This window comes from Tripterygium wilfordii, chromosome 16, assembly GCF_013401445.1.
Source record: "Tripterygium wilfordii isolate XIE 37 chromosome 16, ASM1340144v1, whole genome shotgun sequence".
In the NCBI taxonomy this organism is placed as follows: Eukaryota; Viridiplantae; Streptophyta; class Magnoliopsida; order Celastrales; family Celastraceae; genus Tripterygium; species Tripterygium wilfordii.
The window spans coordinates 2,134,808-2,148,341 of record NC_052247.1 but is presented as its reverse complement, the minus strand read 5'-3'; the positions used below and the strand labels follow the sequence as shown (position 1 = coordinate 2,148,341).

General features: G+C 37.8%; 3 protein-coding genes across 3 annotated transcripts; all 3 read left to right on the top strand.

Annotated features, from left to right (window-relative positions):
• The first annotated feature begins 1,798 nt into the window (after positions 1 to 1,798).
• Positions 1,799 to 3,881, top strand: LOC119981336 (glycerol-3-phosphate acyltransferase 5-like). The gene is made up of 2 exons (XM_038824428.1): positions 1,799 to 2,441; positions 2,775 to 3,881. The coding sequence occupies exons 1-2, from the start codon at positions 1,875 to 1,877 to the stop codon at positions 3,690 to 3,692; spliced, it is 1,485 nt and encodes a 494-aa protein (XP_038680356.1). The 5' UTR covers positions 1,799 to 1,874; the 3' UTR covers positions 3,693 to 3,881.
• Positions 3,882 to 4,946: 1,065 nt separating this feature from the next.
• Positions 4,947 to 6,835, top strand: LOC119980948 (probable E3 ubiquitin-protein ligase RHC2A). The gene has a single exon (XM_038823857.1). It carries the CDS (start codon positions 5,152 to 5,154, stop codon positions 6,322 to 6,324), a length of 1,173 nt encoding a protein of 390 aa, XP_038679785.1. The 5' UTR covers positions 4,947 to 5,151; the 3' UTR covers positions 6,325 to 6,835.
• Positions 6,836 to 8,176: 1,341 nt separating this feature from the next.
• Positions 8,177 to 12,669, top strand: LOC119980949 (E3 ubiquitin-protein ligase SDIR1). The gene is made up of 9 exons (XM_038823858.1): positions 8,177 to 8,405; positions 9,050 to 9,181; positions 9,296 to 9,350; positions 9,451 to 9,503; positions 9,621 to 9,849; positions 10,039 to 10,150; positions 11,166 to 11,211; positions 11,936 to 12,064; positions 12,196 to 12,669. The coding sequence occupies exons 2-9, from the start codon at positions 9,104 to 9,106 to the stop codon at positions 12,319 to 12,321; spliced, it is 828 nt and encodes a 275-aa protein (XP_038679786.1). The 5' UTR covers positions 8,177 to 8,405; positions 9,050 to 9,103; the 3' UTR covers positions 12,322 to 12,669.
• The last annotated feature ends 865 nt before the right edge of the window (positions 12,670 to 13,534 follow it).

Sequence of the window (13,534 nt, the reverse complement as noted above, 5' to 3'; positions counted from 1 at the left end):
TAGACATCCGACATGAGCCTAAACTCGGACCGTCAAGCCTGCAAACACATAAGTTTCCCATAAAACAACAGGTAAGTTGGGTCAAAACCCAGTATATGACACAAAAGTGTATTGGAATCAATTTAGAAAACATACTGTTGCCAGCTAAAAAGTATAAGGTACCCATATATGTAGATATACACACACATTCTAATATACAATCTCTTTGCTAGCTATAGGGTCTATCATTCTATATTTTGGCAATTGGCATGGAAATCTTGTTATATTATATATGGTGAAGGGTAAACAATATGAAATTACATATATATATATATAGTCCTAGACTCCTAGTCTCCCACGTTAATTAGTCACGTCATGCATGATTCACGTATATGGGGAGTTCATAACATGGGTGGATATATAATGGGACATATATATATAAAGGTCATAGTGTAGACTTACAAATATATTGCAAGAAATATTGAATTTGCGCATTAATTAATTAAAACTATGTCACATCATTTACCTAAGTGAAATCTGGCCGGCATGTGATAATTAATGCAAGTATGTTTACAAGTCAAAATTCACATGTGAAGGTAACGATTTAGTGGTGTGGTAATTAACTATGGACTTCCTTCATCCTTGTGTTGCCAAACATTGCTCTCTCTTATAGTAATTAAAATAGGCATTGATCAATGATAAATAATCAAATATGTTGGTACTACATTATATCTATATATATGAAAGAACTCACGAACAAAATTGAGTGATCCATTATGTTTCGAAACAAATAACGACATTATACAATCTTGTGTTTTGTACATTCGATATCAATCTAAACTTGGATCGTCGGCCACCTACACATCATGTTATTATCCCACCGATACGTGCAATATTGATTAATATTTCTCTTTACTATTACAAAGAAGAAGCAGCTAGATAAGTAGATATATATCATGTAACCGAATTCTCTCTGATGACACAAGCCCGACACCTGTAGACTTATCCCTAACATTCATGTCAATACAGTGTCAATTACCTTTCGACGTACACTATACACAGAAACTTCATACACTAACCCACTTTTTTTTTTTGGTGACGAGGAAACCGAAAGCACAATCCATTGAATTTGAACTTAGTGTTATATACATGGATCGTATGTAATACTTACATTTATCAAAAAAAAAAATGTAATACTTACAAACCACATAGATTGATCAAGTCTAAATGGTTTAGGAAAGGTTTTCTCTTTTACTCACAATATGGATTGAGGCTGGTTTTAAGTTTCTGGGTCCTGGTTGTTGAATCATATTCTCTTTGTGTTGGTGTTGGTATGTAATTATCCTATTATCAATAAAATTTATCCGTTTTATCAAAAAAATAAATAAATTGTGTCAAAGTGAGCGTTAGAACTTACAATCTTTCATGTATAATGACTAAAAGATTCAAACAACTAACCAACATTTTTTTTTTCGGGTTATATTTGGTTCACGATGAAGTCAAAAGCCTACAACTTTTGTGTGCTCGCAGTGGCACCTTTTGTTGGGGGTCCACGTGTACACCTAAAAGTGTGCCTCAATATGAGCCTTAATTAGGTCACTTACGTACCAACATATGGCCGGCCAACCGCATGATATATCCTATAATAAACTCTCTTTCTTATGTACATTTAACGTGGCGTATAATCTTTTCTTCTTTGTAGATATATCAACCCTTCCCACAAAAAGAGAAGACAGCAAAACTATATATATATAATATGTGGTTGGTTGTAAACTGATAAACTGCCAAATTCTTTGATTACATACTAGTCAATCCAAACCATCGCTACACACCCTTAAAAACATACCATTTATTTTCAACAAAACTAAAATTATTCACACACAAAGAAGATCAATATGGAGTACTACTCAACATCATCGGTTGTTTCAGAACTTGAAGGAACTCTATTGAAAGATCCCGATCCGTTCTCTTATTTCATGTTAGTGGCGTTCGAGGCATCAGGTTTGCTTCGATTTGCCTCGTTATTGATTCTTTGGCCCGTGATTCGATTGTTAGACGTGTTAAACATGGGTGATGCTGGTCTTAAGCTCATGATTTTTGTTTCTACGGTTGGTGTCCGGGCGTCGGAGATTGAATCGGTGGCTCGAGCAGTTTTGCCTAAGTTTTATATGGATGATGTTGATATGGAGGGGTGGAGATGGTTTAGTGGGTGTGAGAGAAGGTTGGTGTTTACTAAGATGCCAAGAATTATGGTGGAGAGGTTTGTGAAGGAGCATTTGAGAGCTGATGAGGTTGTTGGGAGTGAACTTGTGGTGAATCGATTTGGGTTCGTCACTGGTTTTGTTGATGGTGATATCAACTCTCATATCTCGAGTCGAATCGCCAAGGTGTTCGTTGATGACAAACCTACTTTAGGGTTGGGAAGGCCTTCTTCAAGCTCATCCATTTTAAACCTAAGCAAGGTAAGTATAGAGAAGTCACTTAAAATGTATCCTATAATGTTTAATATATAGAAACACATTCATGTAGCGGTTATGATGGGGATCTCAACAACAGGTATCCAAGTTGTTGAGTTGTATGCATAGGATTTCATGTGCATCATGTGAAATTTGTCGAACCCATGAATTCTCGAGAGTTGGGATAACTCGAATACCAACTGTTGTGATCTTTATCATTTTCGTTCATGTAGTTGATGTAGCTGAATCCAAGACTATGATACTATAAATTAATCATCATTCATGCATGGCTCATGCACACTTCATTTGCTAATTCAAACTATCACTTGTGTCACACAGGAACAATTACACCCACCATTCACGATGACCACCCAAAAGCAGCAAGACAATCAAATCCTCCGTCCACTACCGGTGATCTTCCACGACGGCCGCCTTGTCAAGCGCCCGACTCCCTCCACCGCACTCCTAATCCTTCTATGGATGCCATTAGGGATCTTACTCGCCTTTGTCCGCATATTTATCGGCCTCATACTCCCAATGTCAGCTATACCCTACGTCCCCTGTATTTTCGGAAGCAAAATCATCGTAAAAGGCAAACCACCACCGCCCGCCACCAATGGCAATAGCGGCGTCCTCTTTGTTTGCACCCACCGGACACTAATGGACCCGGTGATCTTATCCACCATGCTCCAACGCAAAATCCCAGCCGTTACATACTCCATTTCTCGATTATCCGAAATCCTATCCCCAATCCCTACCGTCCGATTGACGAGAATCCGCCACGTGGATTCAGAGAAGATCAAATGCAAGCTCTCCAAGGGTGATCTAGTTGTTTGTCCTGAGGGAACAACATGTAGAGAGCCGTTTTTGTTAAGGTTCAGTGCACTTTTCGCAGAATTAACTGACCGGATCGTTCCGGTCGCCATGAATTGTAGAGCAGGGTTTTTCCATGCAACTACGGCCAGGGGTTGGAAAGGTTTGGACCCAATCTTCTTCTTTATGAACCCTAGACCGGTCTATGAGGTCACGTTCTTGAACCAGTTGCCGGTGGAGGCGACTTGCTCAGCCGGCAAGAGTCCACATGATGTTGCAAATTATGTACAGAGAATCTTGGCCGCCACGTTAGGGTTCGAGTGCACAAACTTTACAAGAAAGGATAAGTATAGAGTGCTGGCTGGAAATGATGGAACGGTGTCGTATACTTCATTTGTTGATCAGGTTAAGAAGGTGGTGAGCACTATCAATAAGATTTGGTGAGTTTATTGTATTTTGGGTTTCTCGTAAATTAGTTGGGTTTGATTTGATTTTTTCTTTTGCATAATTTTTATTTCCGAAATTGTTGAATAATGTAAAGGATGGCTAATTTAAAATCTGGGCCATTGAATTGGTCAAAATTTGTGATGATACCAATTTTATGATTAAACCAGAATAAATGTTTTATTTTATATCTAAGGAAAATCAATTTTTGCAGTCCATGTGAGAGAATCAATTTTTAATTTAACAATGATTTTAGCCCCTTAATTTTTTTTTTTGAAACAGAAGAAGATTCGAATGTTGGTTATTAGAATGATACACACCAGCATTATCACTTTAACTAGTGGCTAAGGTGTTCTTATTGGTTTCACTACTACATAATACTATAAGTTCTTATTGATAAATTGACATCTTATACTCTGTCCAAATTAGTTTCACCAAACACAAATAATGTGTTTTACCGTGTATATTTTAATATAAATCAACAATATATATTCTGTCAGTTACACTCTATACCAAACGGACCCTAAAACTTGCTCATCTATCGCTATTGTCTATACACTAGCTAGCGAACATGTAATTACTGTTCAATTTATATTGAATAGCGGTTGAAACACCCACTTGTAGGGATTTTAACTGTAATTGTAATGTTTTATTTGCCTTTTCTTCCATTAATTAATTTTTATTTATAATTATTTTTAAAATAATAATATAATTGGTTAAGAAAATGCTTAGGTAAAGATTTAATGGAAAATTTATCCTTTATATAAGTATGGGAAATTGTCCCTACTAATTTATGCCACATCTTCATTTCTATTTTATACTAAAAAACATATTTGAAAATTTTAAAATCAATATCTTTCCTTTTTTTTATTCAAAATCATCATCCAAATTTTCAAGAATTTTGATATTGACCCTACTTATTTATGGCATGCCTTCATTCCTATTTACACTTAAAAAAACGTATTTGAAAAATTTTAATTAACATATTTCCTTTTTAAAAAAAAATTACCATTCAGAAATATGCTTTTAATTGAAACCGAACCTTGAACACATATATGTCTAATCTAATAAATTGTCAACCGAATCACTCTCTCGTTGATAGAAATTCCTATTCATTAACCAAAATTTTATAATATTTGAAAATTTAAGTCCTTTTCATTATCCAAATTTCCTTAAATTTGACAATTTAAGTCTGATTATCAAAATTTAAAAAATACATCACATCATCGCATTCGTTATCAATCATCGGATTCCTCTCCAATTCCGGTACTTCCACGCGCCTACAAAGTTAACGCCGTAAACGTCCCCGTCCATTCCTTCTCCGCCATTTTTCCAAATTTGCAGAGCGTAGTTGCCACGCTAACAGAACTCATTTCGCTGTGAATGCTCTTTCATTCCACGCCTTTATAAGTGAAAGCTGAAGATGAGGATTTTTGGGGACTTTTGAGTTTCGATTTTGATGTCTTCACCGCCGACTACGGTGGTGGCTGCAGCGGCGTCGTATTGGTGTTACAGGTGCAGGCGATTTGTGAGGGTATGGAGCCCCTACACCGTGATTTGCCCGGACTGCAACAGCGGATTCGTGGAGGAGATCGATAACCGGCCGCGTGCCATCCAGGCGGATGCGAGACGGAGAAGGTTTCCTGCCGCAGCTATGTACATGGTCGGGAACCGATCGAATCTGGACCAGAGCCCGACCCCTGCTGTCCGTAGGACTCGCCGTGTCTCCGGAGACCGGTCGCTGATAAATCCGGTGATCGTACTCCGTGGACAGTCCGATGGGGACAACGAGAGTCGTGGATTCGAGTTGTATTACGATGATGGGCGTGGGTCAGGGTTGAGGCCGTTGCCGCCGAGTATGTCGGAGTTTTTATTGGGATCGGGGTTTAATCAGTTCCTGGATCAACTCTCGCAGATTGAAATGAACGGAATAGGTCGCTTCGAGCATCCTCCGGCGTCGAAAGCTGCAATAGAGTCCATGCCGACCATAATTATCGACGAGACTCACATAGCAACGGAATCTCACTGTGCAGTTTGTAAGGAAGCTTTCGAATTGGAATCGGAGTCAAAGGAGATGCCATGCAAGCACATCTACCACACCGATTGCATCCTACCCTGGCTGTCCCTCCGCAATTCGTGTCCAGTTTGCCGCCACGAACTGCCGGTGGATAACCCGAGCTCGCCCGTGTCCAATCACAGCGGTCGGCTTTTGGGTTCGACCAACGAAGATGAGGCTGTGGGATTGACGATATGGAGATTACCGGGAGGAGGGTATGCAGTGGGGAGGTTTTCAGGGGCAAGAAGAGGAGGTGAGAGGGAGCTGCCTGTGGTGTACACGGAGATGGACGGTGGGCTCAACGGTGGGGGTGTGCCTAGGAGGGTCTCATGGGGTTCAAGGGGAAGTAGGGGAGGAAGAGAAACCGGTGGGTTTGGTCAATTAGTCCGCAATTTGTTTTCTTGTTTTGGGATTGGTAATGGAAATGAAAGTAGGAGAAATGGAAATGGGAATAGGAGTTCAAATTCGAGCCTGAGTTCGAGCTCACATATGATGATTAGGAGGAGGAACACTACATCGATATGGAGAAGGGGTTGGGCTGTGGATTTTGATAGAGGGAGGAGGAGCAGATGGTGAATTATTCGAGAAACAGAAGGCATTGAACCAGGAACTTGTGTAATACTTAAGAGGGAGAAAAAGGAGTGCAATTGGTGCTGAATTTACAAGTCTCAATTTTTCTGAATTGGGAAACGGTTACTGATTCGCAGTAAATAGCTCCAATCAAGCTATATTTGAGAGAAGCAGAAGAGTTCAAACGGGGAAAATGTGGATTAGTGTTGTTTTCTGGGGAGAAAGTATTGAAGAAAATGGGATGTCTAAGAAGCAGAAATTGCAGAAGCAGAGGAGCTGAAAGAGGGAAAATGTGGAGTTAGTGGTGTTGTCTGGAGATAAAGCAGGTACATGGTCTCTTGAACCAATATTACCATTATCAGAGGATCTGCTGTCGTCTTTTTTAACACTTTGTTCTCTCTTTTTCGCCATTATTTGTAATCTTTAGTTTATCTTGTTATGTTCCTTCTTCAATGTCATTCTTTTCTGGAAGAATTCTATAAATGCTATACAACAGGTTGCTTGAAATTTAACTTTTACAAGTTATAGCCTTTTTTAATCATGTTTTGCTTGCTGCAATGGATGGACATATTTAGTCAGTAGCATTAGTACTTGCATGAATGGACGGACACCTGGATTTAAGGTTTGCTTTGCCAATCCTTTGAAATGGGAAATGCTTTTGGATGGTTTGTTCTTGACTACTTAGATGACAAGGTCTGCTGTTCTTGTTTGAATGGTTGAAGCTTGAATATGTTGAGAAAGCAATTTGAAGTAGTTGAAATTGTCTACTCAGGTGTGGAATTGTCATGGAGTATTGGAATCATGAATTTTGTTAATATAATTATTAATGCAAAAAAGTTATATTATGATGCTTAGAGGAGACAAATTAACAGCTGATGCACTCTGCCAGTACGGATGATTGGAGATTCTATTCAATAATGTTCTGTTGTTGGGATTGCCTAACAAATTGCATTCCTGTACCATAGAAGGCAAACAAGCTGCACAGATCGAGGATTTCTAGTTTCAGTTTTGACACAGTGGACCATAATGTATCCTAATATGGATTAACTGAGAAACTCTGATTTGCATTTGGTGCCCGTCTTTACAGATGGTTTTTGTTTGTGTTACAGCCAATGTTTGTTGAGGAGATATTTCAAGGGTGGATTCCTACCAAAAAAACCAGGTTTACCATATCTCCTTTGATATTATGGGATGTGTTGGTTTCCTGAGTTGTATGAATTAGACGTTGATGGCTGGTATTTTTCAAGTTTACACATTGAAGCTCAAGTGGGCGGGCCGCGGCCACAAGCCTCTATAGCATCAAGCTTGATGGTGTAGGGTGAGCTATCGAGTGGGGATAAGGCTAAATCTCTTGTCTCACATCACTTTGGAAAATATGTCACTCGGGAGAAGATGTGAAGTATATATGCCAAATTTACAAACCAATGACAAGTGCTTTTTATGAGGTCACACTGGTGGTGGACTTGGGAAGACAAAGCCGTGTCAATCAAGTCAGTATATGCCAAAGTGAGATGGAGAGTGACATCTATGTTTGAATGTGACAATTATTGGTGGTTCCCATCATAATGTGCTGTGGTTCCCATCTTGTGGTGGAGATGAGAAGCAAGAATATAAACTTTATGGGGAAACAAACTTTGTAGAATTGTATCAATGTACAAAGTACAAACATAACTTTTGTCTTTACTCTTGATGGGCCAAGCCATGCCCTCTTGATGGGCCAAGCAGAGCATGCACATGAATGTCCAACTCTAGAGATTGTCCAAAACCGACGTCGTTTTCTTAATTGGCCCCTTTACTATAAATCATGCGAAAATAATTAAAACACAGGCACTATGGACGGTAAAAATTAAATTGTCCGGAAAAACGACGTCGTTTTCTCCGTGGAGTTGCAATGAGGACAATAAAACGATGATGCAAGAGCTTCTGACAAGCTTACGAGGAAGTCGTTGGATTTTAGGAGAGCCCAGAAAATCCCAACGGATCCGAGTCAACTTGCTCGACTCAGGAAGAAATTGGAAATCGAATGATCCCTCCATTTGTCTCTCTAATTTATTCAGTCTGATTGGTCACCGTTTTCACTCGATAATGTGAGTACCGATTCTTCCTCTGATATTATGTTGTTAGTTGTTTTGTTGGATGAATTTGTTTATGTATTTGTAGAATCCAATGCGGGATAGGTTATGGGGATTAATTTTTTTTTTATTTCAGTTGTTAATCATGGATTTCTTGAAACCTGAGAGCTTGAATTAGGGTTTAGTTCTTGATTCATATCTTGCATTTAAACGTACTGAGTACTTGACTATTGAAGTTGGATATGTTCAGTCATAAAATGTGAATCAGGCTTTAATTTTAGGATTCATTGCAGTTTATATGATCGAGAATTATGGGTTAACGGATAGATTATTAGGTTTCTTTTGGAATATTTGTAGCTGTGGCTTTCAGAACTTCTTCAAGCTGCTCGTGTGTATGAAAATATGATTAGACTTTGCTACCGAATCATTTTTCAATTTATGCTGATTTTGCACAGCATTGGATGCCTTTAATTTGATATACCTCCTGGAAAATAAAGTTCAAAGCCCTCTGACAATACGCAAAAGAAATTTATGTATCACAGAACTACCTTACATTTGCAACTTACCAGAATTAACTTCGGACGTTCTTTATTTTATTATATTATTGACTGTTTAGTTCGTCTTCTTCTTTTTTTGTTATGTACTTTCTCTATTTTCAGTAATCTTCAAATAGGTGGTTTTATACCTAGAGATTGCCCACATATTATTCAACCATGAGTTTTGTCTTCCGTGGGAGTAGAGCAGAATTAGACACTGGCTTTCCAGGATTTATGTCTGAGCGACGTGCATTGGTATGTCATTACCAGCTCAAATGTTTTACTTGGTGCTTCTAAGATTGTATAACGTATGTGTTTTCATTGTGATTTCTTGTTAATAAGTTTTGACATTGGATCTGTGTCCATCAGCATGTTCATGCAGGACGTCCAGTTCATTCCAACTCACTTGTTTTCCTTGTTACAGGTACTTATTTATATATACTTCCATCTTGATTATTTAAATATTTCTGCAGTGTTTATTTTCGCTTTCTTCTCATCTGCTTAACACCATTTTTCTGTGACAGTTTTCTTGCTATTTATGATATTGAACTCGCACCAGATGTCATCAAACTTTCTGGTATTTCTTTTAATATGTTGCACTAAGTGACACTTTATTCTTATGATCTCTATGGTGCTGAAGTTTAATTGCTTATGAGAGTTATGACCAACATTCCTCTAAATCACTTGTGTGTAGCTATGGCTTGTGCTTGGTATCTTTTTAATGGCTACTACACTACGAATGTATGCAACTTGTCAACAACTTCAAGCTCAGGCTCAAGCACATGCAGTAGCAGCAAGTGGTCTTCTGGGTCATACTGAAGTGCGATTGCATATGCCTCCATCAATAGCACTTGCAACTAGAGGGCGTTTGCAGGGCCTCAGACTGCAACTTGCTCTTCTTGACCGGGAGTTTGATGACCTAGGTGGGAATTTGTGAATTATGGTTAAGATTCTTAACGAGTTTCCTAGAGTGATGTTTGTTAATTGCAATTGACAATTTTATAAGTTATATTGGAGATGCTGATTTTCTATATTTCTTCCTATAGTTGGATCTTAACTTGATAAGTTAGATTGGCGGTGTCATTTTGTTCAATTTTCTATTTTCCCTACAGATTATGAAACTTTAAGAGCATTGGATTCTGATAATGTTCCTACTGCTTCAATGAGTGAGGAAGAGATCAATGCCCTTCCAGTTCACAAGTACAAGGTCACTGGTCCCGAGAGGTAAGTTGCTAGTTTTCTTTTTGTTATCGTGCATACTTCGACTGTGTCTCGTTTGCTTGTATCTAACAAAAAAAGATTGAACTCACTTTAGTGTTCTTGTTGGAATTTGCTGCCTCTTGTATTATTTTGTGCTCATCTTTTTTAATATAAACATGGGTTCAAAAAACTCATCAAATTTCCTTCCCGCTTGGATATCGATCAAGTAAAACTTTGGTCTATAAATCCTTGGATTCCTAACAGATCTTGTCGTTATATTTTCTGATTAGCCATGGTTTCTGATTTGAAGTAATTTTCCCTTAAGTGTCCTCTGGCATCAAAATAATCATTCTCTGATTTTCATTCGCTATCATTATCATTTGGAAAGAGCTGGGAGGTACTTTTGAAAATTATTGACGAGGACACTATTATCGCAAGGGATTGATCACCCTTTCGCTTCAGAAAGTGAAGAAAGAGAAACTATATATTCTTCTGTGATGTACCATCTATACTATGTCCATTGTGTGAAGAGAGAGAGAGGGAGAGAAGTCCTCTAGAAAACCATTTTACCTTTCGTTTTTGTATCGCCTTGATTTCTTGCCTTTGTGCATGTGAAGTAGGGCAGTCCTGAGTTCTTCATGTGCATGGATTTTGAATTGCCTTGGTAACTTACCAGTTTTGGGACGGGGAATGAGGCCCATGTCCTCTTCTTTGGGTCAATTAGGAAATAAAGAGTATTTTTGAGTTTCAAATTTCAAGTTCTCTTTTACATATAGACTCTGTTCAACTAGTGGAAAGAGAGGGTAGTTTTAGATCGGGACAAATAGTACAAGAGAATCGCCTACAAATTCTCTTTACTGATTCTTGTACGATGTAGCCTATCCTAAATGTGTTCAGGATAAAGGCTTTGATGATGATTGGACTCCAAATACTTGAAAGCAATGGTGATTTTTCATATGAGAGTTGTGTTCTGGTACCATTTTCTGACATTCTATAAATTTGTGTATCTATATTCATTAAGAGAATGATTTTTCTACAGTGGTGGATCTTCAATGCTGCAAGCCTCATCTTCAAACTCTGCTGAGGTATCGTTTTTTTTTCTTCCTATATACTTTAAAATTTCAGAAAACTCTTTTGTTAAATCAAGTGATTATTTTTTAGATTATGCGCAATCATTTATGTATTATATCAATGACTGATTGAGCGGACTATTGTTCTGTTCTGTATTGATGGAAATGGTATTCACACCAATTAGATTATCCTCCTCTTTTTACCTTTGGTTTCTAGACAAATTTAGGATTTAATATGCGGCCTCTTGTTTGACAGAGGCATTTCCGAGATGGTGACGACTTGAAAGACAATTCTTTTTTACTTTTATTTTATAATTATCTTCTATAAATTTAAATATCTTCTAATTTCAAAGTTCCTGCATCCTTTGTACGAAAACTTAAAACAGATAATGAGTACAACTGGTACATAGGTTCGAGGGTTCAACCTCCTCAAGGACTTTTACGGATTCAAATCGAAAAGAAATATCTAACCCAAATACTTCACAAACATGGAATGCAGCTCACTAGGAGTGTAGTCCTTGCTGTTATATCATAGTTTATTATTTCTTTGGACTGGATGGCAAAGAAATGCATGACTATATCTCTGTCTGTTCATGCAGCTTCAATTAACCGAAGCATTTTTTCGTGGTGGGATACCGGCGGTTTTACCTATTGTCCTCAAACTTGATAGCAGTTTTTTCATAGCTTTATATGTTCAAATGTTTTAATTAACACAACTAACTATTCTTATTTTCACTAGCTAAAGAAGCAAGATACTGCGAACACAGTTAGTAGCGCCAAGGCCTTAGAAGATGAGCTAACTTGCAGTGTTTGCTTGGAGCAAGTTACTACCGGGGAACTCATCCGTACATTGCCATGCTTGCATCAGGTACAGCCCACCAGCTGCTGTTTCAAGAACATGAATTTATTGGATCAGAATATGTTGCAAAATTTCATGTTTGCTTGTACTCCTGGATTGACCCTTCATTGTCTGATAACATTTGCATTATGTTAATGCAGTTCCATGCTAATTGTATCGACCCGTGGCTGCAGCAACAGGGAACATGTCCTGTTTGTAAATTCAGAGCAGGATCTTCCTGGCATGAAACTGAATCAGGTGGGTTGGATGCATCGTACATGGTTTAGTCCTTGTAGATGGCAATGCATCATGTGTATCTAGCTAATATACATGCTTACTGACATAAATCAAGATGAAAGGTGTAATTCATATGACAAATTAGGATAATGATGTAAACACTCACTCACTTGAGACTTGAGAGTAGTTGCTGAAGACCACCAGGAAATATGTTTTTTTTAAGAGTTGTGACATGAATATTTTTTTGAGTGAAGGGGATGGGAGGTTCGAACTCGAGACCTTTAAGAGATGTTATACATGAGTATCATCTGAGTTATTCTCGTGATTGTCAGTTGTGACATGAATATTACTACATTATTGATTGTAATTTTGTTATAAAAATGTAATATTGTATGAAATGTATAGGTATAGATTTAATTATAGCATTTAATAAAGGAGACGACCTAATTAATTGCCATGTGGGAATCATAAAAAAACTACTCAAACTAATTGAATACAATATTGTTTAGCATACTTGTTTTCATTAACCTCGAAAACAAGTTTAGTTGTCCATTTTACAAAATACGGGAACAAAAAATATTTGAAAACTAAAAATGAAAAAATACAAAAATAAATCAAATGGACTCTTGTCAGTTCATTGGAAACCCGCATCATTGAACGGTCTAGATAGTTTAATAACAACATTATTGTTTAAGGTTTGGGTAGAGACCAATGCATCAAAAAATTTTAAAAAATCATAAATGTATAGTATTTGTCGTCAGAGATCTAATAATATTTTTTTTTCAAAAAAAAATCAAATTTATTTCAATTGAAAATCGAATGTTTCGAGTTTATACCTGACAATCTCGAATTATCATATCCTGTTGAATTCTATTTTATTTATAAAAAAAAAAAATAGCATTGAATTCATCATGCTAAAATCTAAATAGTAAATATTTCCAAAAATTTTTGTTGGACCGGTTGGAGGACCACGCCGGATCCATAGTTTAGGATCTGACCCGTTTGACCAGTCAACATTTCAATGATGACACATGCCACCGGGATTCCCATTGGCATATGATTGGGCGTGAGTGTCTGTGATGCGACCGTTGACTAAACAATGCAGCTGGCTTTTGCACGCTTTGAGACTTTTTGTCTTGTTCCACTCCCCATACAAAAGTTCCCTGGACTAAGGCTGGCCCACAAAAGGTTTAGCATGGCCCATGAAGAAGGCGTAGTAGGCCTACGTGTTTCTAGGAGGCTTTTTAGGCCTTAGAGTTAGGC

What these genes read in the sequence shown, in the direction of transcription:
- LOC119981336 (XM_038824428.1), top strand. Translation starts at nt 1,875, where the DNA reads ATGGAGTACTACTCAACATCATCGGTTGTTTCAGAACTTGAAGGAACT. An exon ending in CCATTTTAAACCTAAGCAAG is followed by an intron (nt 2,442 to 2,774) that starts GTAAGTATAGAG and finishes TGTGTCACACAG; the next exon opens with GAACAATTACACCCACCATT.
- LOC119980948 (XM_038823857.1), top strand. Translation starts at nt 5,152, where the DNA reads ATGTCTTCACCGCCGACTACGGTGGTGGCTGCAGCGGCGTCGTATTGG.
- LOC119980949 (XM_038823858.1), top strand. Translation starts at nt 9,104, where the DNA reads ATGAGTTTTGTCTTCCGTGGGAGTAGAGCAGAATTAGACACTGGCTTT. An exon ending in ACTTGTTTTCCTTGTTACAG is followed by an intron (nt 9,351 to 9,450) that starts GTACTTATTTAT and finishes TTTCTGTGACAG; the next exon opens with TTTTCTTGCTATTTATGATA. An exon ending in CATCTTCAAACTCTGCTGAG is followed by an intron (nt 11,212 to 11,935) that starts GTATCGTTTTTT and finishes TATTTTCACTAG; the next exon opens with CTAAAGAAGCAAGATACTGC.